This window comes from Xyrauchen texanus, chromosome 29 (genome assembly GCF_025860055.1).
Source record: "Xyrauchen texanus isolate HMW12.3.18 chromosome 29, RBS_HiC_50CHRs, whole genome shotgun sequence".
NCBI classification, from domain to species: domain Eukaryota; kingdom Metazoa; phylum Chordata; class Actinopteri; order Cypriniformes; family Catostomidae; genus Xyrauchen; species Xyrauchen texanus.
In genome coordinates this window covers 24,730,561-24,756,177 of record NC_068304.1, presented here as the reverse complement: position 1 = coordinate 24,756,177, position 25,617 = coordinate 24,730,561, and the positions used below count along the sequence as shown (strand labels likewise).

The 25,617-nt window shown below is 41.3% G+C and overlaps 1 protein-coding gene across 1 annotated transcript; it reads right to left on the bottom strand.

The window, feature by feature from the left end:
- Positions 1-16,432: 16,432 nt before the first annotated feature.
- Positions 16,433-24,612, bottom strand: LOC127623028 (putative gonadotropin-releasing hormone II receptor). Its single transcript, XM_052097241.1, has 3 exons — positions 24,064-24,612; positions 17,091-17,295; positions 16,433-16,896 (listed from the first exon to the last, which is right to left on the bottom strand). The coding sequence occupies exons 1-3, from the start codon at positions 24,610-24,612 to the stop codon at positions 16,433-16,435; spliced, it is 1,218 nt and encodes a 405-aa protein (XP_051953201.1).
- Positions 24,613-25,617: the final 1,005 nt, after the last annotated feature.

The window sequence follows — 25,617 nt, the reverse complement described above, 5'->3', positions numbered from 1 at the left end:
GAAATATTCCTCCATTTTGGTTCCTTTGTTACTGCATCTAGAAACACACTCTAGCATATAGCTTCACTATTAGTTTACGATTTCCTTGTTATATTTTGTGTTATTGTTATGAAGGCAGGAGAAGGTAGACGAGGGGTGAGGATCTAAATGCGGTTTTTATTGAAAGATGAAGAACAACAAACGAGACAGGAACAAATGAAACATCCAGGATGGGAAAACAAAACGAAAACACGAAAACATCCAAAGAATACACAGGCTGGGGAAACATCCACGGAGGGCAAAGTTAACAATAACAAACACATCCAAGAATCTACATTCAAACATCCACATTCAACGATCGACAAGGAATGGAGGAACAGCAGGGTTTAAATACACAGGGGTAATGAGGACTAAATGACAAACAGGTGAGAACAATGACTGAGTGCTGGCAGTGATGAGGGCCGGGAATTATGGGAAGTGTATTTTAAGACAAGTGAAACACAGGGCAGACACCATGGGATTGTGACAGTTATATTCAGATAGTATTGGCTGTGTTCATTACTGCTTGATTTTAATAAATCTTGTTATATTATAAGAAGTGCTCCTGGTTGTTTTTGCTTGAATTGTAACTGCCTCACATTTTTTTGTTAAGTTTGTTACCGTTTTTGGTTCCTACCTGAAAAATAATAGGAGATCCTAGAGGCGGAACTAATTAGCGCCGATCTGGTGTTCTGCATGTAATTAAAAGGCACAACACCAGCAAGCAAAGCGCTAAAAATCATAGCATGGCAAGAGCTCTCCAAGCTAAGTAAATATTAAGAATATAAATACATCTGGATGTAGATTACCTGAGAGAAAGAAGACTAGGAAGAAGAATTGAAGATTTAGCCCCTCTTAAGTAGAAAGCAGCCTACGAGGTATGTTTCATTTGTATCCGAGTTTCTGTGATATATTTCAAGTGCATAGTTTTGTGTTAACTAGTGTGTAGCTAAAGTGGCACAACAGTGAATTCCAGACATACGTACATGCATTTTATTATTGTATCCTTTTATTTTTTTCTCTTTTTCCACCCAGATCTCACGGGTTGACATGATATGTTGTAGAAATAAAACCCCGTATTTTAAACAAGACCTCGTGCTTCGTGTTGACTACTGGAGGAAGCTACATGAATATTGTGTTGAAGCCAGCATCTGCCACATCAAGAACTCCCATATTACCTCAGTGTACTGTTATTTTATTGGTGTTAGAAACTAATTGTAATTAGGTTACTATTAGATTTGTATGGCAAATCTAACCCATCTTGACCCACTCTGCCATCCCCTTCGGCAGCCAGGAGACAAACTGCTCCAGCACCACAAGGTTGATGACATCATCGATGTTGCTCTCCTCCTCAGCCAGCACCCACCACCGGCAAGCGTCATGGAGCTGCAGCTCCACGAGGGCCTGGTGTTGGGCCTGGTGGATGCTGGCGAGGGATCTGAAGACTACTTCCAGCGGCGAGGACTCCGTAGCAGCGTATCCTTCCTCCTCCCCGGGTTTCGGCTCCATTACATTAATCTTATCTCACTTGACAAGAGGGAGCGGGAGAGCTGGTTGAACAATCCATGAAAGTTTTAAAAAAATTAAAAGTGAATACAGAACCATCAAGGAAAAGTGGAAGTGGTTCGACCAAATGGATGCTATCTAAACCAGCGAGCAATGGGAGGGAGAGTGCCCTGGTCTGGCGTTGATCCACGACGGAAGATGGTAAGTTTTGTTATGATAACTCTGTACTCTGCTTGAAAGCTTCGCTTTATTTAGTTGACCAGCTACTGGAAGCTTGCTTCTAAAACAACCAGGACAATTTAACTGTTACACTTGTGTAAAATCACCATGCAACAACTGATTTATGCAGCACAATGAGCTAGTAGCTAACAGCTAGCGGTCGTGTTATTGATTTGATCAGTTTGTGTCGTGTTTAAGATGATGTCATGGCAGTAGAGATGGCGTAACTATGACGATCAGCCTATAATCCCACCCATGTTGAGGTGGCAGTAAACTGCAATGGAAATGCAAGCTCAGAAAAGTAAAGGGAGTAGAGTTGAGGCAAGTCGAACTGTAACGTGCAGTGGAAAAGTGCCATTAGTGTCAATCTGAAAACGTATGTTTAGATTACTTTTTAACCAGTCTTTAAAGGAATAGTTCACACTAAATGAAAATCATGTCATTATTTACTTACCACAATATCACTGCAAACAGGTATGACTTTCTTCCATGGAAAGCAAAATGTTATTGTAACATCATGTAATGTGGTCAACCAGCGAGGCTTCATATCTTCAACTTAGCTGCCATATTTCATTTAAGCACTTTATTCATGATTTTATTTGAGACTTAATATTAGCTTAAATTTAATTCTGTTCTCTATAAAAAGTGGTCACATCACTTCAGAAGACTTCTGAAATATAGAACATGAATCATAATGATTACTTTTATTAATGGATTTATAGTGTTTTTTATTTTTTGTCCTTTTTCGAACTTGACAGACTTGAGTCATTTTTCACTGCATTATAGCAAACAAACCATGTGAAGACCTTACTGAAGAAAGTCATATGGGTTTGGAGCGACATTAGGGTGAGAAACTAAGGAATTTATTTATGACTATTCCTTTAATTAGCTAATAAAAACTAAAAAAAAAAAGTCAACTGCACTGACGCATCTCTCAAAGATCTAGATGCTAGTGGAGACTTTTGAGTTCACTTTTGGCAGTGTTTGTAATAAGATTATTACAAATGAGATTGTAATAACTTCCCACGACTGTGAAAACCAGAGAACATTTAATGCCATATTTTAAGTGCGCTAGCGTTAAGAGCAGCACTGTGCCAGAAGTCATAAGCGCAAAGTCAGTGGGTATTAACAGTGGTATTAACAGTGATCGGCACGCACTTCACTTCTACCGGTCAATGAAGACGGTGCGTCGCGTTGAAAGCAGTTCAACGTTTTAAAATGCGTCTCGAGACCAGCGTGTTCACGAATGCGTTGCGCTCCATCTTGCTGTTTTGAGCACAAAAGAATGCGTCTTATGTGAATGACTACACAGGTAAAGGAGATTTTGGGAAGTATTGGGTGTGATGACTTCATGACTTAAACATTAACACTGATTACATTTATATTTACATTTATGCATTTGGCAGATGCTTTTATCCAAAGCGACTTACAGTGCACTTATTACAGGAGCAACTGGAGCAACCTGGAGTTAAGTGCCTTGCTCAAGGACACAATGGTGGTGGCTGTGGGGATCAAACCAGCGACCTTCTGATTTCCAGTTATGTGCTCTAGACCACTACACCACCACCACTCCATACACATGATTGCACATTAGTTTCTTTCAGTTTTCACTTGATGCTGGTGGCCCTTTACTGACTGACGACAACTTCTTTAGTATACATTTGTTTTTCAATTGCTGTAAATGTAGTCTTAGTTCACCCAAAAATGAAAATGATTTCCTCATTAACTCACCCTCATGCCATCCCAGATGTGTATGACTTTCTTTCTTCTGCCAAACACAAATGAAGATGTTTAGAAAAATATCTCAGCTATGCAGGTCCTCACAATGGTGAATGGTGGCCAGAACTTTTAAGCTCCAAAAAGCAAATAAAGGCAGGATAATATATTCCATAAGACTCCAGTCTCTTTCCTTTTAATAACATTTTCCTTTTTATTTTCCACAGAAGAAATACAAACATTCCTTTAAAGGCAAAAATCTGTATAAGGAAATGGTCTGAAGTTATTGTATTCATACTTGGATACGCTAAGTATGTGAATGAAGTGTGTTTAGCCAGATATAGAAGACTATCTGCAATATGAGGGTGCTATGATTACTTTTGGTGCTTCAGGTTGTATTTAGATTGTCCTTTAGGTTTTTTTACCCAAGCACTGCACTTCTGAAGTGAATGGCATGGTGAAAAATGTATCCATGTTTATTACCTTGGTACTTCACCTTTTTATCTTTCTGGCTGATTTTTGTTTATATGCTTTGTTATTGATTGTTACCTCTTGTACTATATAGAAGTAGTAGTAGTATAGTTAGTACTAGACTAATACTACATATGTTAATTATATTTGAATTCTGCTGGAATGTTTATATTGAGTTATTATATTGAGTCGAATGGTCATGTTACATAAAATGTTCCTTAAATAGGTTTATATTGTGTTTTTATGCTGAATATATTGGCTAAGTTAACTGAAATGTATTGTATAAATGTCTAATGTGTTATTAGATGAGTTAATTCACTGTGTTTGGCTGATAATGGCTGTGTATTATTAATGTAAAAAATTCATTTGTATTTTTGGAGTTACAATTTGTAATGCAGCACTGTTATATTTAGTGTTAGATATGGTTAATTGTAAAGTGAAATGTGTATTCAATGTGTTTAATAAGTGATTCAATTAATTCATTATTTAATTTGTAAATTTTTGTAAAAATTACAATTTTACTATATATATGGATGAATATATATATAGTATGTAAATGAAACATTTGCAATTTACAAATAAAATATATTTTTAAATATGATTTTATTTGAATTAATGAACTTTTTTCATAAATTAACAATTCAACAGCAATAATAGGCTTTATAACAGTAACCCATTTTTAGTGTATATGATCATTACAGCTAATTACTGTACTATATTTAATAATTTTTTTAGTAACATACTTCAGCCACCATTTACAGTAATCAGTAAATAATTGCAAACAGACATTGCAGTAGCTTACCGAATCAGGCTTTTACAGTAACTTGCTGGCAACAGTGCTGTCAGTATGTTACTTTAAAAAAAAAGCCTTGGTCTAACAGTGCAACTTTCAGTGTTTTTTGGCATCAATTACAGTGTTAATATAAGCATAACGTTCAAGGTTTGTCAAGGATTACAAATATTCTCAAAACAGAAAAAAAATTAAATTTCAAAGTCAATGAACATGTCTGGTCATTCAATATGTTATTCTTTCTTTCTCATTTCCACACTAATGCAAAATCCTCTTTGAAATCATCAGTTGTGCACTAGATAACAGATATTGCCTGTACAAAGCATACATAAATGCTCAGCATGAGATGAATAAGAGACCAGTGGGTTCATTGATTGGGATTATCCATTTATACTCAGACTGCAAATATTGTCTCATTTGCAATTCAAAATTGCATTCATCATATCTGCTACTCTGCCACACCATCTCTGATCCTCAACCGTGCAATTAATCATTTGTTACTGTCTGTGTAACTCCAAGAACATTTAAAAAAATGCCATCCTCCATCATAAGCCTTTTTTTTTCTTTTTTTCGCTCATGCAAAGAAAATAGCTCTGCTTAAGCTTGCTGGCAGCCTTGTCTGGTGAGCATTAAAACCTCAAGACTGGAGCCAATTGGATGGAGTCCTCTATGATGATTGTTTCTTTATTTTCAGTCTAGGGTGGTACAAAGCAGATCCTACATGCCCGGCTATCAGAATCCTCTCAAGCCAGGGCTCTTCAGTTGTTTACAATAGCTTCCATATTACATTTATATTATATTCATTTATACTGAATTGCTATACTGAGTTCCTGTCATCAAGTGGCTCCAGGCTGCAATTTTCATTTGCATTCAGTAGTTCAAATAATAGAGCTCAAATCATTATTTGAATTATATTTTTAAAAAATACATAGTATTGAGAGTGTTGACACAGTTGGAGACCTGATTGCATTTCATATTTATCATGAGCTTGCCCAGTTGCACACAAAAGCCCCCAACTGATTGGCCCTTCCCATGTTGAATATGAATGCAATTGTGCAGTGTTAAAAGCATTCATTCAACATCCTGGGGGACCATACATGTTTATGAAATTGAATGGCTTTACCTTTGCAACCAATAAATATTGACATGACTCTTCAATGCTTGTGAAGGATATATACAAATCCAAGTGATCTGTTTTGAAATGACCAACGGAAGTGTCCTGAAATGGTCAAATGGTGAGCTTAAGTTATAGATGCACAAGAGGTAAATTTGGTGGGCAGAGTGGAAGATTAAATGAGACTTTTTCAGAAAAAAACCCCAAGATTGACGACACTGAATTCGGAAATAATAAGTCGAAAGTTTTGTTCCCAAAATCATTTTGTGCTTACCAAAATATGTATAACAATACTGTCAACAAGAATGCATGTTTTATGAACTCAAAACTAACCCAAACCACAACCCTAAACCTAACTGCTAGTGGAGTAAATATGTAATTTTAGATTGAAAATGCAACCTCAGAATCAAACTTACCATTGTTAATTTAAATGTGAATACTTCCTGGTTCCCATGGGACCAGCACCCGTGTTTTGTGGGTTGTTCATGCAATGCGCTATCAGTAGCTCTATAGAGGGAAATGTGTTCATCCTAGAATTTATGTAAAAATGTCTGATGGGGTTGCCGCTTGTCAGTAATTCAGCAGAATGGGTTTTAGGGTACGTGAACTTACAGGAGCAACACGTTGATATCCCATGTGATCATTGTGACGAGGAGGAGGGTGTGGCTGATCAGCTTGAGAGCGAGATAAAGGGGAGCCAGAGATGCCAGTTCGGGAGAGAGAGATGCATGCGGTCGCCTTGCATGTGTTTCTGTGTTTGTTTATGTTTGCTTTAAGTTAAGTTTGACATTAAAACCTTGTTTACAGTTTAGCCAGTTACCCCCGCCTCCTTGCCCGACCTTGAACTGTTACAATCATGTTGTCTTAGATGCTAGGAACACAAAAATGTGGCACACCTAGCAACAAAAGAAACTCTGAGGTGAAACAGTGGTAGCACTTTTTCATGTGGTCCTTCAATGCAAAAACCCGCAAATATCTTTTTCACTGACTTTCCACAATCCAGTTTAAGCGACGCTCTCTGTGCTGGTTTGCACTATGCTGTATTTATTTTCTATTTTTATGTATTCCTTTGTATATAAATTAGGCTTATATTATATTGCGCCATATTGACAAAAATGAGTATTATTTCTCTGGCGTGTTGTACAATTACTAGCAGGCTGTAATGTTTGTATATTTTGATAATTTGTATATGTTTGTGTACATTTATTGACCATGGCAGCAGTAATTCATCAAATGATGAAGAATAGTGTTGGCATATATCCAGACATGCAGTCGAGGGCACTTTCTGCATATTAAAGAGCCCATTCAGGTGCCTAGATTGAAGTGGTGGAGATGTTGTATGCCAGATTGCAGTAGTCTGCTGCATCCTCCACAATTTAGCACTCAGAACTGGCTTGTAATATAGAACATTGTGCCATGCAAATTGAGTCCAGCATTAATTTGTCAAGTAATGGCTGTTTGTACCATTACTTTTAGTAAATCTGGTGCCAAAAAAATCAATAGAGACTATGGAGTATTCAAATAAGCAATGCTTTTAGCAATTTATTCTTAGTGAATTCCCCCATATATATAAGACAGGGAATAGGATGGCTCCTGTAAAAGGTGTTACCAAAACAGATTCATTTAATCATTACAATTGTTTTATGAAAAGTTTCATGGAGAAGTTTTTACCTTGATGGTTCTGAGTCATTCTAGGATCTTTGTATTGAACATTTTCTTGGGAGCTGCCTTCTTACAAGTGTCCTTGCGACAGCACCTCTTCACTGGCTGATTTATCCTTTGAGCCCAAGGTGATGAGAAAAGTGATAGGTAGGATAAGTCGTCCATGGGCCACCTTTTCTTAGTATTGAATGTGGTGGATGTAGGGCAGGTATAATAATAACAACCTTTTTGGGGTTTGTTTTGTGCAGAGATGGGGTTTGGATGGGAAAATAATCAAAAGGACAAAAAGCTCAAAACATTCTTCAGAATTTTGTACACATTTTATATTACTGTGCCAAGTTGCTATGTTGCCTAAACAGCCCACAGTTGTTAAGCTAATGCACAATATTACTCGGAGAAAGACATTTTTATTTAGATAATTATTTATAATAATTGTAACTGTTTATTAAACATCTGCATATTTTATTATATTGCTGTTACTGCTGTTTTATAAAAGTAACAAGCCACAGAGTCATGCATCACAGCATTTGACCTATAATCCCCCCTATCCATGGTAAAATCATTGTCTTGTGGTTTATTGCTTTAGTAAAAACAGTATGCACTACAGAGAGTTTAAGTGGAGAATGAGACAATGTAGCTGTTGTAGTTAGGTTGTTTTAGTTTTGGTCTTGTTCTGATTTACAGTGGGTACGGAAAGTATTCAGACCCCCTTAAAGTTTTCACTCTTTGTTATATTGCAGCCATTTGCTAAAATCATTTAAGTTCATTTTTTTTCCTCATTATTGTACACACAGCACCCCATATTGACAGAAAAACACAGAATTGTTGACATTTTTGCACATTTATTAAAAAAGAAAAACTGAAATATCACATGGTCCTAAGTATTCAGACCCTTTGCTGTGACACTCATATATTTAACTCAGGTGCTGTCCATTTCTTCTGATCATCCTTGAGATGGTTCTACACCTTCATTTGAGTCCAGCTGTGTTTGATTATACTGATTGGACTTGATTAGGAAAGCCACACACCTGTCTATATAAGACCTTACAACTCACAGTGCATGTCAGAGCAAATGAGAATCATGAGGTCAAAGGAACTGCCTGAAGAGCTCAGAGACAGAATTGTGGCAAGACATGCTCATCACCTGTCCAATACAGTCTCAACAGTGAAGCATGGTGGTGGCAGCATCATGCTGTGGGGGTGTTTTTCAGCTGCAGGGACAGGACGACTGGTTGCAATCGAGGGAAAGATGAATGTGGCCAAGTACAGGAATATCCTGGACGAAAACCTTCTCCAGAGTGCTCTGGACCTCAGACTGGGCCGAAGGTTCACCTTCCAACAAGACAATGACCCTAAGCACACCGCTAAAATAACGAAGGAGTGGCTTCACAACAACTCCGTGACTGTTCTTGAATGGCCCAGCCAGAGCCCTGACTTAAACCCAATTGAGCATCTCTGGAGAGACCTGAAAATGGCTGTCCACCAACATTTACCATCCAACCTGACAGAACTGGAGAGGATCTGCAAGGAGGAATGGCAGAGGATACCCAAATCCTGATGCGAAAAACTTGTTGCATCTTTCCCAAAAAGACTCATGGCTGTATTAGATCAAAAGGGTGCTTCTACTAAATACTGAACAAAGGGTCTGAATACTTAGGACCATGTGATATTTCAGTTTTTCTTTTTTAATAAATGTGCAAAAATGTCAACAATTCTGTGTTTTTCTGTCAATATGGGGTGCTGTGTGTACAATAATGAGGAAAAAAAATGAACTTAAATGATTTTAGCAAATGGCTGCAATATAACAAAGAGTGAAAACTTTAAGGGGGTCTGAATACATTCCGTACCCACTGTATGTATTGGAAGGCAGTTGTTGAAAGATTTGATGAGCAGGGTGCAAGGGATCGCTGATGGTCTCTCCACTTCCGAGATCTAAACTCAAACAAGTTTTTGACGACATGGAAGATAACCACAAATCATTCTTTCCTCTGGTCAGATTATGCACTGGAGTCCTTTAAATCCTACAATCCTAAATAATTTGTTCCTTGAATAGGTTACAGAAAGTACATTGTCTGTGTTAAAGGAATATTCCAGGTTCAATGCAAGTAAAACTCAATCGACAGCATTTGTGGCATAATGTTGAATACCACCATAGATTATTTTGACTCACCACACCCCACTTTTCTTAAAAAAGAAGAAGAAATTGAGGTTAAAATGAGGCACGTACACTGGAATTGAATGGGACCAATTTGTAGGGTTTAAAGGCAGCTTATAATTTAAAATTTACATTGGTTCTTCTGTTAAAACTTGAATCGTTGTTATTCCTAGTCTTTTTAAGGTTTATGCCATTACGTCGTTATAGCAACGAAGTTGTAAAATTGGATGTAACTTTACACATAAGAGATTTGTAAGTGATTTTATCCACTAAAACCATGTTAACACATGCTGTAAAATGTTTACATAGTGTGTAATATATATTTGTGGTAATCAATATAATGCCACAAATGCTGTCAATTGAGCTTAACTTGAATTGAAAGTATTATTTTAAGCCTTTCGTTATATAGAGTCAGAGTTCACATTCTGTTCAAATGTGGTTCATAACAGAGTGATACTTAACAGACTCAATAGTTGTGACAATCAATCAGCACGTAGCCCAGCGTTACAACAAACTTGATATGTAATATACTGTTTGTTTAACAGACATATGTGCTGCTTCCTTTTAGGGAATAGTGGTAATGTGAATACCCATAAATGAAAATTACATAATTATTTACTCTCCCTCATGTTGTTCCAAACTCATTGAACACAGAGAGAACATGCAAACTCCATTCAGAAATACCCAGTTGAGCCAGGATTCAAACCCAGGACCTTCTTGCTGTGAGGCAACAGTGCTACCCACTGAGCCATTATGCCACCCCTGTGTGGTGTATTTATAATTAAGATAAGCAAAATAGTCCTTCTCGTTGACAACATCTAAATTGGAATTGCCAGGGATATCACATTTGAAGAATCAATCAATCATTCAATTCATATTTATTTGTACTGTGCTTTTAACAGTACAAAAAGCTTCAAAGCAGGTTTACAAAGAATAGTGCCATGCAATCCCTTACGAATGATTCAAGGTTGTGGGTGGTAAGAAAATTCTCTAAGATACTAAGCTAAGATAAGGAAGAAACTTTGGGAAGAAACCAAGTTTCAGATGGAGGAGCCCAATTCTTCAGGTTAGCACATTTGAAAAACTGATTGTAGTATTTGTATTGTAATGAACAGTTATTTTTTTATCTGTTGTATTATTGTAAGATAGCAGTCTATCCTATGTTTTCATTTCTTTATTTAAATGACTTCCGTACGAGGAAACATGAAGAAAGTTATTTGTCCCAAGAAAATGTTTTATTATTAATAATAATATTAAATTGTAACAAGTTTATATAAACCATTTCAAACAAATTGGACACAGAATGATACCTATATCACAAACTCATCAGGATAATGCTGCACATGGATTTTTCATGCAATCTTAAAGTTCTTGGTTACAATAAAAAGTTGGTTTGTATTGTTAAATCATAACAAGCCCCTTTCCCCTTCTGTCACTTTCTCGACGTTATGTCAATGTAGTGACACTAGAGGTCGCTCCTGGGAGCCCCAGACATCACTGATCTTTGAGAAAAGACCAATGAATATTGGAAGTGGAATTTGCATGCCACTTCTCCGGACATACGAGTATATAAGGAGCTGGAATGCAACCACTCATTCAGACTTCTTCTTCGGAGATGAGCGGTTGTATTTCACTGAGCTGAATTACCCTGCCAGCCATTCATCTCTCAATCAAACGAACTGTTGATTTCTACGGCACGTTACAGCTGTTCTTCCCCTCTCGCACTGGTGTTGTGCAGAGAAACACCGGACCTGTTCTGATGCAAAAACACATCTTAGCGAGCGTCCGGCATTAAGATTGGTTTGCGTTGGCCCTCCCGTACTTGGTTCTCGGACCTCACTGTCCTCACGACAGCCCCCCATGGCAAATTTCCCTGAGGAAGGACCTTTTTTCGGGGCACTATCTGGCACACATGACCAGACCACTGGAATCTCCACGTCTGGCCCTTGGATGGGATGCGGAAGACTTAAGTGGCCTGCCACCCGCAGTGGTAGATATGATCACTCAGGCCAGGGCTCCCTCGACGAAGCGCCCTGTATGACCTGAAGTGGCGTCTGCCTTCAGCAGTGAAAAGAGAATATTTTCTCTAAAAGAGAATATTTTTACTAAAAGAGTGGCACTTACGAAAGCATCTTTTTTAAGATGCCTTTTCGTTTGTGTGTTATTCCTGGTTGCGGTCAATATCTCTCCGCTTCTGATGGCCACGATTGCTGTCTTGCGTGCTTGGGTGCTACCCACGCGGAGACAGCATTCGTGGATGGTTCATGCCCTCATTGCGAGAGTATGACCATGGCTACATTGCAGTCATGTCTTTCCTTCGTCAGAGGGAAAGCCACCCCAGCGGCTCTCTGGCTTGGTCCTTCTACCTACGGGTATGAGGCAGAGTTGGTTAGCACTGGGGGCAATCTGTGGACTTCAATGGGAGCCTCTCCGCTGGGAAACCCCCCACAGTCCTTCCCTTCCCCATTCGGGGCTCATGAAGAGGATGAGCTATCGATTGCAGCATCGGAGAGCGGACTCGTCATATCTGACGTGGAAGACTCGGCTGGACTCCCCCCCTCGGGTGCGGTAGCCCAGTCACAGGCTGACACGGAGCTGGCAGCCATGCTTACCTGGGCAGCCGTGAGTGTCAGGCTGGAGTGGAACCCTCCGCTCCCCCCTGAACCCTTGTGGCTCAACGATTGGTTCCTGGGGCCAGAGCGCAGCTCACGGCCACTCTCCGCTATTGTTCCTTTCTTCCCGGAGGTGCATGAGGAGCTTACGCGGTCATGGCGGGCACCTTTTACTGCCCGAACATGATTCGGGAACTCCTCCGCTCGATTCCTCAGGTGGATCAGGCAGTCGCGGTGCACTTGTGCCCACAGAATGCCGCCACCTGGCGGAGTCATCTGAGGCACCCGTCCAGGGCCTTAAGGCTTACATTGTCATTGGTGGCTAAGGCCTATGGCACTGCTGGATGTGCCACCTCCACCCTGCATGCCATAGCACTCCTGCAGTTGCACCAAGCCAAGGCACTTAAAGAACTACACGATGGAATTCCTGACCAGGACTGATGCAGGAGTTGCACTCGGTGACTGACTTCGCACTCCGGGCGACAAGGGTCCAGGAACACCACCTTGGTTATCAAGTCGGTCAACCTGGTCAAGTTGAGAGAGGCTGACAAGGTTTGATGCCTTGAAGCCCCCATCTCCCAGGTTGGCCTGTTCAGTGACAACATCTGAGAATTTGCCAAGCAGTTTTCAACAGTGTGTAAGCAGACGGAGGCTATTCAACACCTCTTGCCGTCCCGTCTGCTCGTCGCCAAGGGCGTTCCCCCTGCAGAGGTAACACCAGTAGGCAGGCCTAAGCATGCAGTCACCCACAGGAAGTAGATGCCACCCATCCCACGGCCGGCCATCAAGAACGTGAGGAAGGCTTCGAAGCACCTCTGAAAGCCCTGGAAGTCCGGAATCTGCACTTCGGGAGCTGGTGAGAAGACCTTTTCTTCCCCCGGTGGAGGGCCGGGTAGAGAATCCTTATTTCTGTTTTCTTTTGATTTTGCCGCACACCCAATTTTCAAGAAAAGAGCAGTTTCCTCACTTCCTGGGCCCTATTCTTGGAGTCCATGGCTGTCGTTATCACGACCGCTGGGCAAAGATTCTTTCCAGTAGGTTCGGCGCCCTGGAGGCGGGACTTGAACTGCCTTGCACGCAGAGATCGCCTCCCTCCTACGGAAGAATGCGATACAGCCTGTTCCCCCAGCCTAGATGAAGAAGGGGTTTTAAAGCCCCTACTTCATCATACCCAAAAAAGGTGGCGGGTTGCCGCCATTCTTGGACCTGTTCTTATGCAAAAACACATCTTAACGAGTGTCCGGCATTAAGATTGGTTTGCTTTGGCCCTCCCGTACTTGGTTCTCGGACCTCACGGTCCTCACGACAGCCCCCCCTGGCAAATTTCCCTGAGGAAGGACCTTTTTTCGGGGCACTATCTGGCACACATGACCAGACCACTGGAATCTCCACGTCTGGCCCTTGGATGGGATGCGGAAGACTTAAGTGGCCTGCCACCTGCAGTGGTAGATATGATCACTCAGGCCAGGGCTCCCTCGACGAAGCGCCCTGTATGACCTGAAGTGGCATCTGTTTGCTAAGTGGTGTTCTTCCCAAGGCGAAGGCCCCCAGAGATGCACAGTCAGATCAGTGCTTTCCTTTCTGCAAGAAAGGTTTGAGGGACGGCTGTTCCCCTCAATATTGAAGGCGTAAGTAGCTGCTATCTCGGCACATCACAATGCAGTAGACGGTAAGTATTTGGGGAAGCACGACTTGATCGTCAGGACCCTCTTTGGAGGGACACCCCCCGAAGTGGACCTTACATTGCCCCCAGCTGAACAATTTCATTCATTTTGGGGAGAAAAAGCATTTTTGGAGCAGTCGACATGTCCCCGAGGTGCAGGGTTGGGGGTAGTTACTTGATGGCCTGGTGCGCTGGCTATGAGGCACACAGGGCTCTGACCATCTCCCTCCTCCAGTCCACATAACACAGTTCAGTAGTTGTGGCATTTTCCATAGGGACCCCTAGTGTCACTACATCGACACAACATTGAGTGAGTGACAGAAGGTGAACATCATTGTTACTAATGTAACCTCCGTTCCCTGATGGTCGGTGATAATCGGTGTAAAACGAGCATGTAAACACTCATTATTGTTTTAACATTATAAAATAATTTGAACCTTAATCAAGAATAAATAACATCAACTAGTGGCTGTAAATACATTATAAATGGAAATTAACACTTATGGGCTTATTAAAAAACAAGGGAGTTGTAAATTAAAGCAATATGTTTATTACTGCTACACATAAACCAAAACAGACAACATAATGAATGACACAAAATATAATAATTAAATATCATGCAAAACAAGAGAACATTACATTTTATCCTTTCTTCTTTTCTCATAACACTCTTTATTAAATTAATTAGTAGACAGCAGTTCATATAAATTACACATACTATTCACATTATGAAAAAAGTATATTTTTTCAATGTAATCTCTCTCTCTCTCTCTCTCTCTCTCTCTCTCTCTCTCTCTCTCTATCTATCTATCTATATAATTCGTAATATAATATAAGTAAATCAGGAAGACAACAGCTAAATACATTTTAAACCTCACTGCAAAAACTTTAGGCACTGTTGCCCCAAGAACAAATCAATCATACATGTAATATTTCCATTTGTATGGAATCTATCTCAGATCATAAAGGTACAGATGTGATTCACTTAGCAATGGCCATGTACGTATGCAGTGCATATGTACACATCACTGTCCCCTTAAATCTGACAGATTGACAGAAAAGACTTCCTCCTTTTTGCATTTTCTTCCTCAGTCCACTTTCTTGCAGGGCAATTACATTTACTAAAGGTTGAAAATCTGGGTCATTAAGACCTAAGTACACCCTGCAGTTACATGACAAACACAAGAAGCACAACTAGAGGATGTCACGTGGCTCTCTTACAAATACACTCTCAAACATACAATAATGATAATGGTTCGGTTGGTTATAGGCATTTTTCAAGCACCACAGCTAACTTCACATCAAAAGAGATGACAGCATTCACCTTGCACTAAAATGAAAGAAAGCTTTACAGATTGACAGTCTCCAGTTGGACTTAAGTACCCTGTGACAAAAGCACCTTCCCTGAGAAGTATCCATCCATCCATCTTCTATAGCCACTTGTCCTATGCAGGGTTGCAGGTAGTGCTGTAGTCTTGGGCCAAAGGCAGGGAAACACCCTGGACAGGTGGCCAGTCCATCACAGGGCAACACACAGATATACAAATTCACATTCTCACTCTCACTCACACCTATGGGCAATTTAGGGTCTCCAATTAACTTAACCTGCATGTCTTGTTGGACTGCGGGGGAGCTGGAGCACCAGAAGGAAAGCCACGTGAACATGGGGAGCACATGCAAACTCCATTCAGAAAGGCCCAGTTGAGCCAGGACCCCAAACTCAGGACCCTCTTGCTGTGAGGTGACAGTGTTACCCACTGAGCCATTGTACCACCCCTTAGAAGTATGATGTATATAAAGATGTATTCATAACCAGTAAGGACTCAAAATGCAAAAACTCTTGTGGCTATTTAGTGTTTCAATATCCATCAAATAAAAAGTTTACCCATCAAACAATTCTATCTCAAGGGTCTGAGATAAAATGCCTGAAAAAGTATGAGTTAATGTTTCCAATTAACACCAGAAAATGATCATGAGCCAATGTAAATTAGTTTACAATTGTGATGTCACAAAACCTCAAAATCACTCAAATACCTCGAAATCCTATTTTCCTTACAGATGAGCAATTAAATGCTATGCCCTTTGTAATAGCAGGTGGAAATGATTAATTGGATTTATATGAAGTGGAAAAGAAACCCTTGATATAAATGACATTTTCAACAAGTAGGAATAGTGATGGTCTAATTAATCTGCAGAAAAACATCTGATTGGAATATATAGTAAAGCAAATAATTACAAACATTAATCACCTGTGACATGAGAATACATGGGTATTAAATATAACTGTAAGTAATTTAGGCAGCTCATCATTTAATGAATAAAGAGATGCAATGCACTTGGTTGGGCTCGATTCAAATCTGTCTCATGCTGTTGAGCAAAACAGGCAGGTACGCGTTGTTGTCTTATTGTTTTTATGAGCAGCTAGACTACCAAGGCCTGCTTTGTCACATCCATATCCCAGTAATCAAATCACACTTTTAGGGCTGGACTGGTATGGTTGAAACTATTACTTATATTTACTGTCAGGTGGCATCTTGTTCTCCCCACCTACCAAATTCTGCTTTGGGTCAGCTCCTGGACTAGGATGGGCTAGTCTTTTCAAGTGAAAGGGTGATGGTGAGCATTTCAATGAACCAGTCATGATGGAGTTGTTTTCCGACTCTGTAAGTACAGCCGCGTTCCGACAATAGCGCTTAAGTCCTTTGCGGAAATGAATTGTGAACAGGCCATAAGTGATAGGATCCAGAATAGCGTTAAAAAGCCCAAAAATAAAAAGCATATGTGTCAATGAGTGAGAAACTGTCTCTTCTAAATCATCAGGAAGGAACCAGTACCACAGGCCCAGCAAGTAGTAAGGGGTCCAACAAACGATGAAAGAAGTCACAATGACTATGCTCATTTTCAAAGTCCTCATACGTGCTTTTGGGATGTTGCTGTTGGAACACCGTAAGTGGACTTCCTTTGAAGATACTGCAAAAAAAATAGTATTTATGAGCTTGCACTAAAGTTATGATTTGTAAATGTTCAGGCTGGTGGTATTTAACAACACATAAGATACTCTGAAATTTCCATACTTTGGAGTAATTCTAGAAATGTAAGCATGACACAAACTGATTCATATGGTGATCATTATGTATCATTTAGCTTTTTTTAACTCCACCTACTATTTCCTTTGGTCATACTTCGAGATATCTCCACCAAGATCCTTGTGTAGCAGAAGATCATGATGGCCAGAGGTATGAGGAACAGGCAAGTGAAGGTAAACATATTGTAGAGCGTCTCCTGCCAATGCTTGATAAAGCTCCCTCGAGTCGTGCACTGGGTGAAGCTGGAAGGCACAGTGATGGTCACATTATGGAACAGGAACATCTGTTGGGGAATTCAGCAGGTAAGCCAATTATAAGCATTACTTTCTGATTGGCTATATTCAAAACCAACATGATCTCGCAGGAAATAGACATTTACCCTTAAACCAACCCCATTCTGCCAACTAATAAGCGCCTTTCTTCATTTTTTATTAATTCAGACACAATCATCTTTTTCTCTAGCCCTACTGATGCAGCCTCAGAGACATGGTTTCTGGTCATAATCACATAAACAATGGTCAGCATGATTCTGAGGTTGCATTTTCTTTCTAAAATTACACTTTTACTCCATTGATGGTTAGTTTTAGGGTTGGGGTTTGGGTTAGGGGGGTAGGATTAATAAAATATGCAGTTCCTATTTAAAATGTACTAAACAGCTTGTTTTTGAAGCCATCCTGTGGTCATTTCACCAGGAAACTAGAGTTCAGGCACTGTGGGGTTAGTGGTTCAAATTTGGGTTAGCACTGATAATTTCAACAGAGAAACATTCTACATATGTGATTACACAGTAAAAGTGATTTTGCCAAGTCTGAAATATTCATGCATATTTCTGAGTGTTAAACAAACATAGTCCTAACCCTAATCTTAAGAATAGCTCTACAACTAAAGGGAAATGGCTAGTTAATAAAATTTGTGTTGCAGCCCAAAGCCTAACCCAAAACCTAAACTTAAAACCAAAACCTTAAGTCTGATTGGTTAATAGGAATGTTGTTCGAGGAAACACTAGAATGTTGAGCCTGGAACACATCCTACTTATGGCAGAATAATGCTTCTCTTCAAGTCTAAAATTTTAAAACATCCAATAATTAATCTAAATTAAGTTTTAAAGAACATTCAAAATTGTGAATCTCAGTAAAATCTGTACTTTTTTCTTAAGTTGACATAAGCACTTACTGTAGAGTGACCTACCTTTGTAAAAAAAAAAAAAAAAAATTCAATATCAGTTAAAAACTATGCCCTTGTTAGCTTTGTTTAACTATTAAGAACCAACCTGGTGGAGTGTTGTTGTTTTTTTGAGTTTTCTGCCCCGAGTGACAGTTAAATGGTACATTTCATGCACATCTAAAGCTAATCAAGTAAACACTGTCAACTAGGCACATATATGTGACATATTCCCTTTAGCAAGAGGCTCGATGCTCCCAGGTTGAGTCTTTTGCAGAATATTCCATAAATATTATGATGTCTGACTTCAACATATTGTATCTATGACAATTCCAAAATGACAAATGAAGATTGTTATGGCTTCAACAAAGCCCCGGTAACATACCAGTTAAAGCCATCTGTCTGTTAATGGTACAGAAACTATTCACAAAAATAGTTGTGAAATTGTGAAAAACTGAGTTTAAATGTATTTGGCTAAGGTGTATGTAAACCCCTGACTTCAACTGTATCTTCATTCATTTTCATAGCAGACCTGTCATTACAAGCCTCTAAACTTAGAAGCACACTCATTTCAAACATGCAACTTCATTAAGTTGAATATGTGGAGGAGAAAAGGTCTTGGCATTTAATTCTTTAACTGCAGAATGACCTAAAAATGTGCATGCCTCCACTGACTGAGAATCACCTCTCATTAATGCTTATTCCAGTAAATTCAGTTGCTTTAATTGAAGGCTGTAGACTGTCTTGCTGTTTTCCTCTGTATTAGGTTGAAGATCAATGAGTGTACTCATTTTTGAGAATTAAAAATAATAATAATAAAAAACACACCTAATTGAATGATTAAAGGGACGGTTCACCCAAAAATGAAAATTCTCTCATCACTTACTCATCCTCATGCCATTCCACATGTGAATGAATTTCTTTCTTCAGCAAAACACAAACAAATGTTTTAGAAGAATGTCTCAGCTCTGTAGGTAAAACAAAAGGACTTAAATATTGTTTGTTCCTCACCCACTTCGCTTTTGAAGACATCAATTTAACCACTGGATTACTTTTATTGCCTTTTTGGAGCTACGAGAGTCTGATCACAATTCACTTGCATTAAATGGACATTAAATGGATATTTAAAAAAAAAAATCTTTGTGTTCTGCTGAAGAAAAAAGTCCTAAACATCTAGGATGACATGCGGGTGAGTAAATAATGAGAGAATTTTCATTTTTGGGTGAACTATCCCTTTAAAAGTTATGTTCTCCTTCTGTCACTCACTCGATGTTGTGTCAATGAAGTGACAATAGGGGTCGCTCTTGAGAGCAACACCAAACACCTCTATTATTTTGAGAAAAGGCAACTCCCCCATACAAACGGGTATAAAAGGAGAAGGAATGCCCACTCTCATTTCGATTTTTTCTTCAGAGCCGAGCGGTTGTCCTATCAGCGAGCTGAATACTACTGCAGCTAAATCTGTTATTTCCTTCTCTTTTTTTGTTCGCCGTACCCAAATTGTCAAAAAAGAGAGAGTTTCCTCAATCCTTGAGTCACATAATCAGTGTTCGTGACCGGCGTTGTCACAGTGACCAGACACTCAGCACTCGTTGCCCGTGCCCGCGAATGTCGTACCCCTGCCTTTGCATGCCTGGCTGCGTCATGCCTACGGCAAACCGTTTGTGACATGTCTCGAGGACAACCCGAGAGGTCCTCCTCCTCAGTCGCTAACCAGATATGCATAGCAAGGTTATTACTTCAAGGTTCCCCTCAGCACAGCCACCTCGGAACGAAGCAACACTCCTCGACGTGGCATCACCTGCTCTTCCTCGCTGCGTGGCCCCACCTTCAGGTACGTCAGACACAATCGTCCCTTTAGTGCCCCCCGGAGCTTGGACACGTGGCTAACAGTTTCCAACCCATCGTGGTGGTTGGCCAGGACCTTCCAACTCGGCTACATGATTCAGTTCACCAGTCGCCTGCCCCGGTTCAGCAGCATACGCTTCACTTCAGTGCAGGGAGAGAATGCTGCCACCCTGCGTGTGGTGATCATGAACCTTCTTCAAGGGCACGATAGAGCCTTTCCCTCCAGCAGAGATGGGGGAAGGGTTCTACAGCCCTTACTTCATCGTACCAAAGAAAGTCGGTGAGTTGCAGCCAATATTGGACCTGCAAGTTCTGAACCAGCCTTACACAGACTCTCATTCAAGATGCTAATGCAGAAACACATTTTGACGTGCGTAAGGCAACAAGGTTGGTTTGCGGCGGTAGACCTGAAGGATGCGTACTTTCACGTCTCGGTTTTACCCCTACAAAGACCCTTCCTATTGTTGGTTTTTGATGGCTGGGCATATCAGTACAAGGTCCTCCCCTTCGGCCTCTGCCTGTCCCCTTGCGTCTTCACGAAAGTCGCAGAGGCAGCTCTTGCCCTGTTAAGGGAAGTGGGCATACTCAACTACCTCGATGACTGGGTGATTCTAGCACACTCTTAAGAGTTGCTGTGCATGCACAGGGACCTGGTGCTCAGGCTCCTCAGCCCTCTAGGGCTTCGGGTCAACACAGTCGGTGCTGAACTGCCTGAAGTCTTTCAGGCAGAGGACAGCAGTTCCACTGAAACACTTTCAGAGGCTCCTGGGGTATATGGCTTCCTCGATAGTGGTCATGCATCTCTGGTTGATTCATATGAGACCGCTTCAGCAATGGCTTCAGACCACGGCACATATCGCGTGGCTATCATGCCGCTCTGCCGCCCCTCTTGGGACAGATGCGCTGGCACCCAGCTGGCCATATAATGTGCAATATTATAAAAAATAAATGCATTCCCCCCAGTAAACCTACTTGCACAAACCCTTTGCAAGGTCAGGGAGGACGAGGAATGAGTCACCCTCGTGGCCCCATATTGGCCCACCCAGACATGGTACTTGGACCTTAAGCTCCTTGAGACAGCCCCTCCCTGGCAGATTCCCCTGAGTAAGGACCTTCTTCCAGGACCCTCTATCCCTGAGGAAGGACCTTCTTCCTCAGGGATGGGGTACCATCTGGCACCCAAGCCCAGACCTCTGGAACCTTCATGTCTGGCCCTTGGATGGGACGCAAAAGACCTAAGTGGCCTACCACCAGTAGTGGTAGACATGATCACTCAGGCCAGAGCTCCCTCTACGAGGCAGCTTTATGCCCTGAAGTGGTGCTTGTTTGTGAATTGTTCTTCCCGAGAAGACCCCCAGTGATGCGTAGTTTGGTCAGTGCTTTCCTTCCTGCAGGAATATGTGCTTTCCTTCCTCAACATTGAAGGAATATGTTGCCGCTATAGCAGCCCACCACAATGCAGTGGGCGGTAAGTCCCTAGGGAAGCACAACCTGATCATCAGGTTCTTCAGAGGTGCCCAGAGGCTGAATCCTCCCAGGCCATGTCTCTTCCCCTCATGGGATATCTCTGCGGAGTCAGTCGAGCTGAAAGCTCTCTCCTTGAAGACGGCCCTCCTGATTGCGCTCACCTCCATCAAGAGGGTTGGAGACATCGAAGTGTTTTCTGTCAGCGACACTTGCCTGGAGATTGGTCAGGCAGATTCTCACGTTATCCTGAGACCCTAGCTGGAATATGTGCCCAAGGTTTCCACAACCCCCTTCAGGGATCAAGTGGCGAGTCTGCAAGCGCTGCCCCGGGAGGAGGCAGACCCAACCCTGTCGTTGCTGTGTCCGGTGCATCCTTTGCGCACCTACTTTTATTGCACGCAGAGCTTTAGATACTCTGAGCAGCACTTTGTCTGCTTCGGCGTACAGTGGAAAGGGAACACTGTCTCCAAACAGAGGCTTGCCCACTGGATCATGGATGCCATTGCTCTGGTATACCAGGCCCAGGCTGTGCCTGCCCCTTTTGGAATATGAGCACACTCTACAAGGAATGTAGCATCCTTGTGGGCACTGGCCCATGGCACCTCTCTAGCAGACATCTGCAGAGCAGCGGGCTTGGCAACACCCAATACCTTCGCAAGATTCTACAATCTCCGGGTTGAGCAGGTTTCAGGTAGAGTATGGTAATATGGAACATCTGGCCGGGTATATCACTTGCGTATAGTACCCTCCCCCTCCACAGGGGTGAAAGCATGTGATTTCATCTCCAGTCGAATTCACAAAGTCGTGGACCATGGATGTCCTTCCTCCCTAGCCCTAAGGCTTGCGAATTTGGCGTAGGAGTTCACAGCCAGACCCACTCCAGACCCATTATGGGTACTAACATACCCTGTACTGAGATGCTCCACATGTGCCGATTACTCAGGTAACCCCCTGTGATGTCTTTTCCAAGCGGCCCTCTCTGCCCCTGGCTGCCTTGTTTGTAGAGCTCCTCCCCTTTGTGGCAGGACCTACCACCACACCCCTTCCATGTGCGGCTGTTGACCCTACGTGTCGTATTGCCACATGTTAACCTCCCCTTTGGGCAGGATGTGGTCTCCGTGGGGTCTTTTCACCCTGAAAGAATAGGAACGGAAAAGAACACCTTCCCGATGCGTATAATAGCATTAGATGGCTCCAATTGGCTCTTATACTCTGTGGAGAGAAAAGAGAGAAAAGGCAGCGGCTGGCACGGCCTGCTCCCATGCTAGTTATGTCGCTTCCTCCCCTCAGTGATGTGGGAAACTACATGATGACTTTTTGGGACATTGGGGGAGGTTACGTGTAGACTGATGCACCTGCTATTATGCACGCAGCAGTTTGCTTGCACCTGCATCAGCAGTTCAAGTAACACGGTTCAGCTGTTATGGCATTTCGCTATGGGGACCCCTAGTGTCACTACATCGACACAACGTTGAGTGAGTGACAGAAGGGGAACGTCTTGTTTACTGCCATAACCTCCGTTCCCTGATGAAGGGAATGATAATTTGTGTCCCTCTTGCCACAACGCTGTACTAGCCACTGAAATGGCCAGACCTTGTCTCGGCTCCTCAGCACAAAACCTGAATAATAGTGGGCATTCCTTCTCCTTTTATACCCGTATGTCTGGGGGAGTGTCATGCAAATTCCACTCACCACTTCTCATTGGCCTTTTCTCAAAAGAATCGAGGTGTTCAGAGCTCTCAAGAGCGACCCCTAGTGTGACTACATCGACACAACGTCTCGTTCCCTCCATCAGGGAACGGAGGTTACGACAGTAACCGAGACATTCTAATTTTACATGTCTTTGGGGAATATGAAATGCTAAATAAGTTATTGATTTGAAACATATTATCAATATGCCCTATACAGATACATGTTCAAATACATCAGAAAGACAATCTGATCAGAATTTATGAAATCACAAAATACAGGAATTTATTTTCCAAGCAATGTACCCAACAGTTTATTTAACAGTTTATGCATTTCCTAGTATTTTTTCTATTATAATAAAATGTTTTTCTTCTATAATTTCTTTGTAGAGCCTCCTTTTTCAATAGTGCCTTCAAAAGTTGTTACTCTATATCACCCTTAAATGACTATGCTGACAAAGACAGGGTCTAGTTATAAAAGAAAGTTATTAATTTATTGCTCCACTTTTTCTGTAGTTCTTTCCAAATTCTATTGTTTGATAACAGTGAGTTTTGAAAAACTGCAGTATGTAATCAAAATCACATAATTTAAAAAAGTGTACAGCAGGCTTCAAGTTAATGAAGAAAATTTTTTAAATACATTTTCCATTTACAGTATTTGTAAGCATGGTTTAAATTTAGATTGAACATTAACAAATATGAATAAATAAAGTCTAAGCGTCATCTCAAGAAAGCCAGTTATTCAACCTCCTGTCATTTTCATTTTGATCTCTCTACTTGATTCAGCTGTTTCTCCAGACTCTGGGGTTTTTGGTAATTGTAACTAAAGCAGCACACAGAGATAAGACACAAAGAAAACATGAAAAATCACTAAAGAAGCTCCTCACCTGGGGAACTGAGAGAACAACACTCATCACCCAGGCCACGCTTAGCATTATTTTGTTCTTCTTCTTAGCCTTATTGATGGCCAGAGGGTTGAGAATGGCTGATTGCCTGTCCAGGCTTATGACCACAGTCACGAACGCACAGGAGTACATAGCCACGAGCTTCAGAAACATTAACAACCTGCAAGCCAGATCTCCTGCTAGCCACTGAACCGTGATGTTCCAAGCCGCATCCACAGGCATCACAATGAAAGTCACCAGTAGGTCGGCCACGGTTAGGTTCATGATTAAAATTCTTACATGGGATTTGCGCTTGTTATTAGTGCTGGCAGACCACAACACTGCAAGGTTGCACACAGCCGACACCGCGCAAAGAGTGAAGGTAATTATAACCCTCACTTTTGCTGCCACGGAGAAGGTAGGCAGCTGCAATGCTGCGTCACCTGTACTATTGTTACATGTGGGCAAGGTATAGTTGCAACTACCATTCAGAGTCTCTGCAGTCAATTGATGAAACATGATGTTCTCAGATGTTTGAGTGCTGTCATTCATCACTGCGGAATGAAAGTTTGATTCATTCGCTCAGCTATCTTCCGCTCTTTGAGGTACACGGAGGATTCATGACGATTCAGGAGAGGAGACAGGGACAGTTCCTGCAAAGGCTTCTTTATTTGATAGTACTGTAGTGGGATTTAAAAAAAAAATAAGACAAGATGTTTTTTTTCTCACACATCAAACATGTTAATTCTTAATGTTTCAAGTCAAAGTATAATTTATATCTCTGAATCAACCTGAATATATTAAGTTACACCAACAAAACTAATTTTAAGGTTTAGGTCAGGTATATATACACACCGATCAGCCACAACATTAAAACCACCTACCTAATTTCTCTGACTTTTGTCTTGTTACATAAGTCCCGCTCATGCCGCCAAAACAACGCCAGCCCACTTTATTCCTCTCACCACAATTGTACAGTGTGGTTATCTGAGTTACCGTAGACTTTGTCAGTTCTAACAAGTCTGGTCATTCTCTGTTGAACTCTCTCATCAACAAGGCATTTCCATCCACAGAACTGCCACTCACTGGATGTTTTTGTGTTTTCGGGGTAAATTCTAGAGACTGTTTTGTGTGAAAAACCCAGCCAATCTTGAGTGTACAGAAACACTCAAACCAGCCAATCTGGCACCAACAATCATGCCACGTTCCAAATCACTGAGATCAAATTTTTTCCCCATTCTGATGGTTGATGTGAACATTAACTGAAGCTCCTGGCCCATATCTGCTTGATGTTATGCACTGCACTGCTGCCACATGATTGGCTGATTAGATAATCACATGGATGATTGTTGGTGCCAGATGGATTGGTTTGAGTATTTCTGTAACTGCTGATCTCCTGGGATTTTCACTCACAGCAGTCTCTAGAATTTATTCAGAATGGTAAAAACAAAACAACATCCAATGAGCAGTTCTGTAGATGGAAATGCCTTGTTGATGAGAGTGGTTAACAGAGAATGGCCAGACTGGTTGGAACTGACAAAGTCTATGGCAGTGACG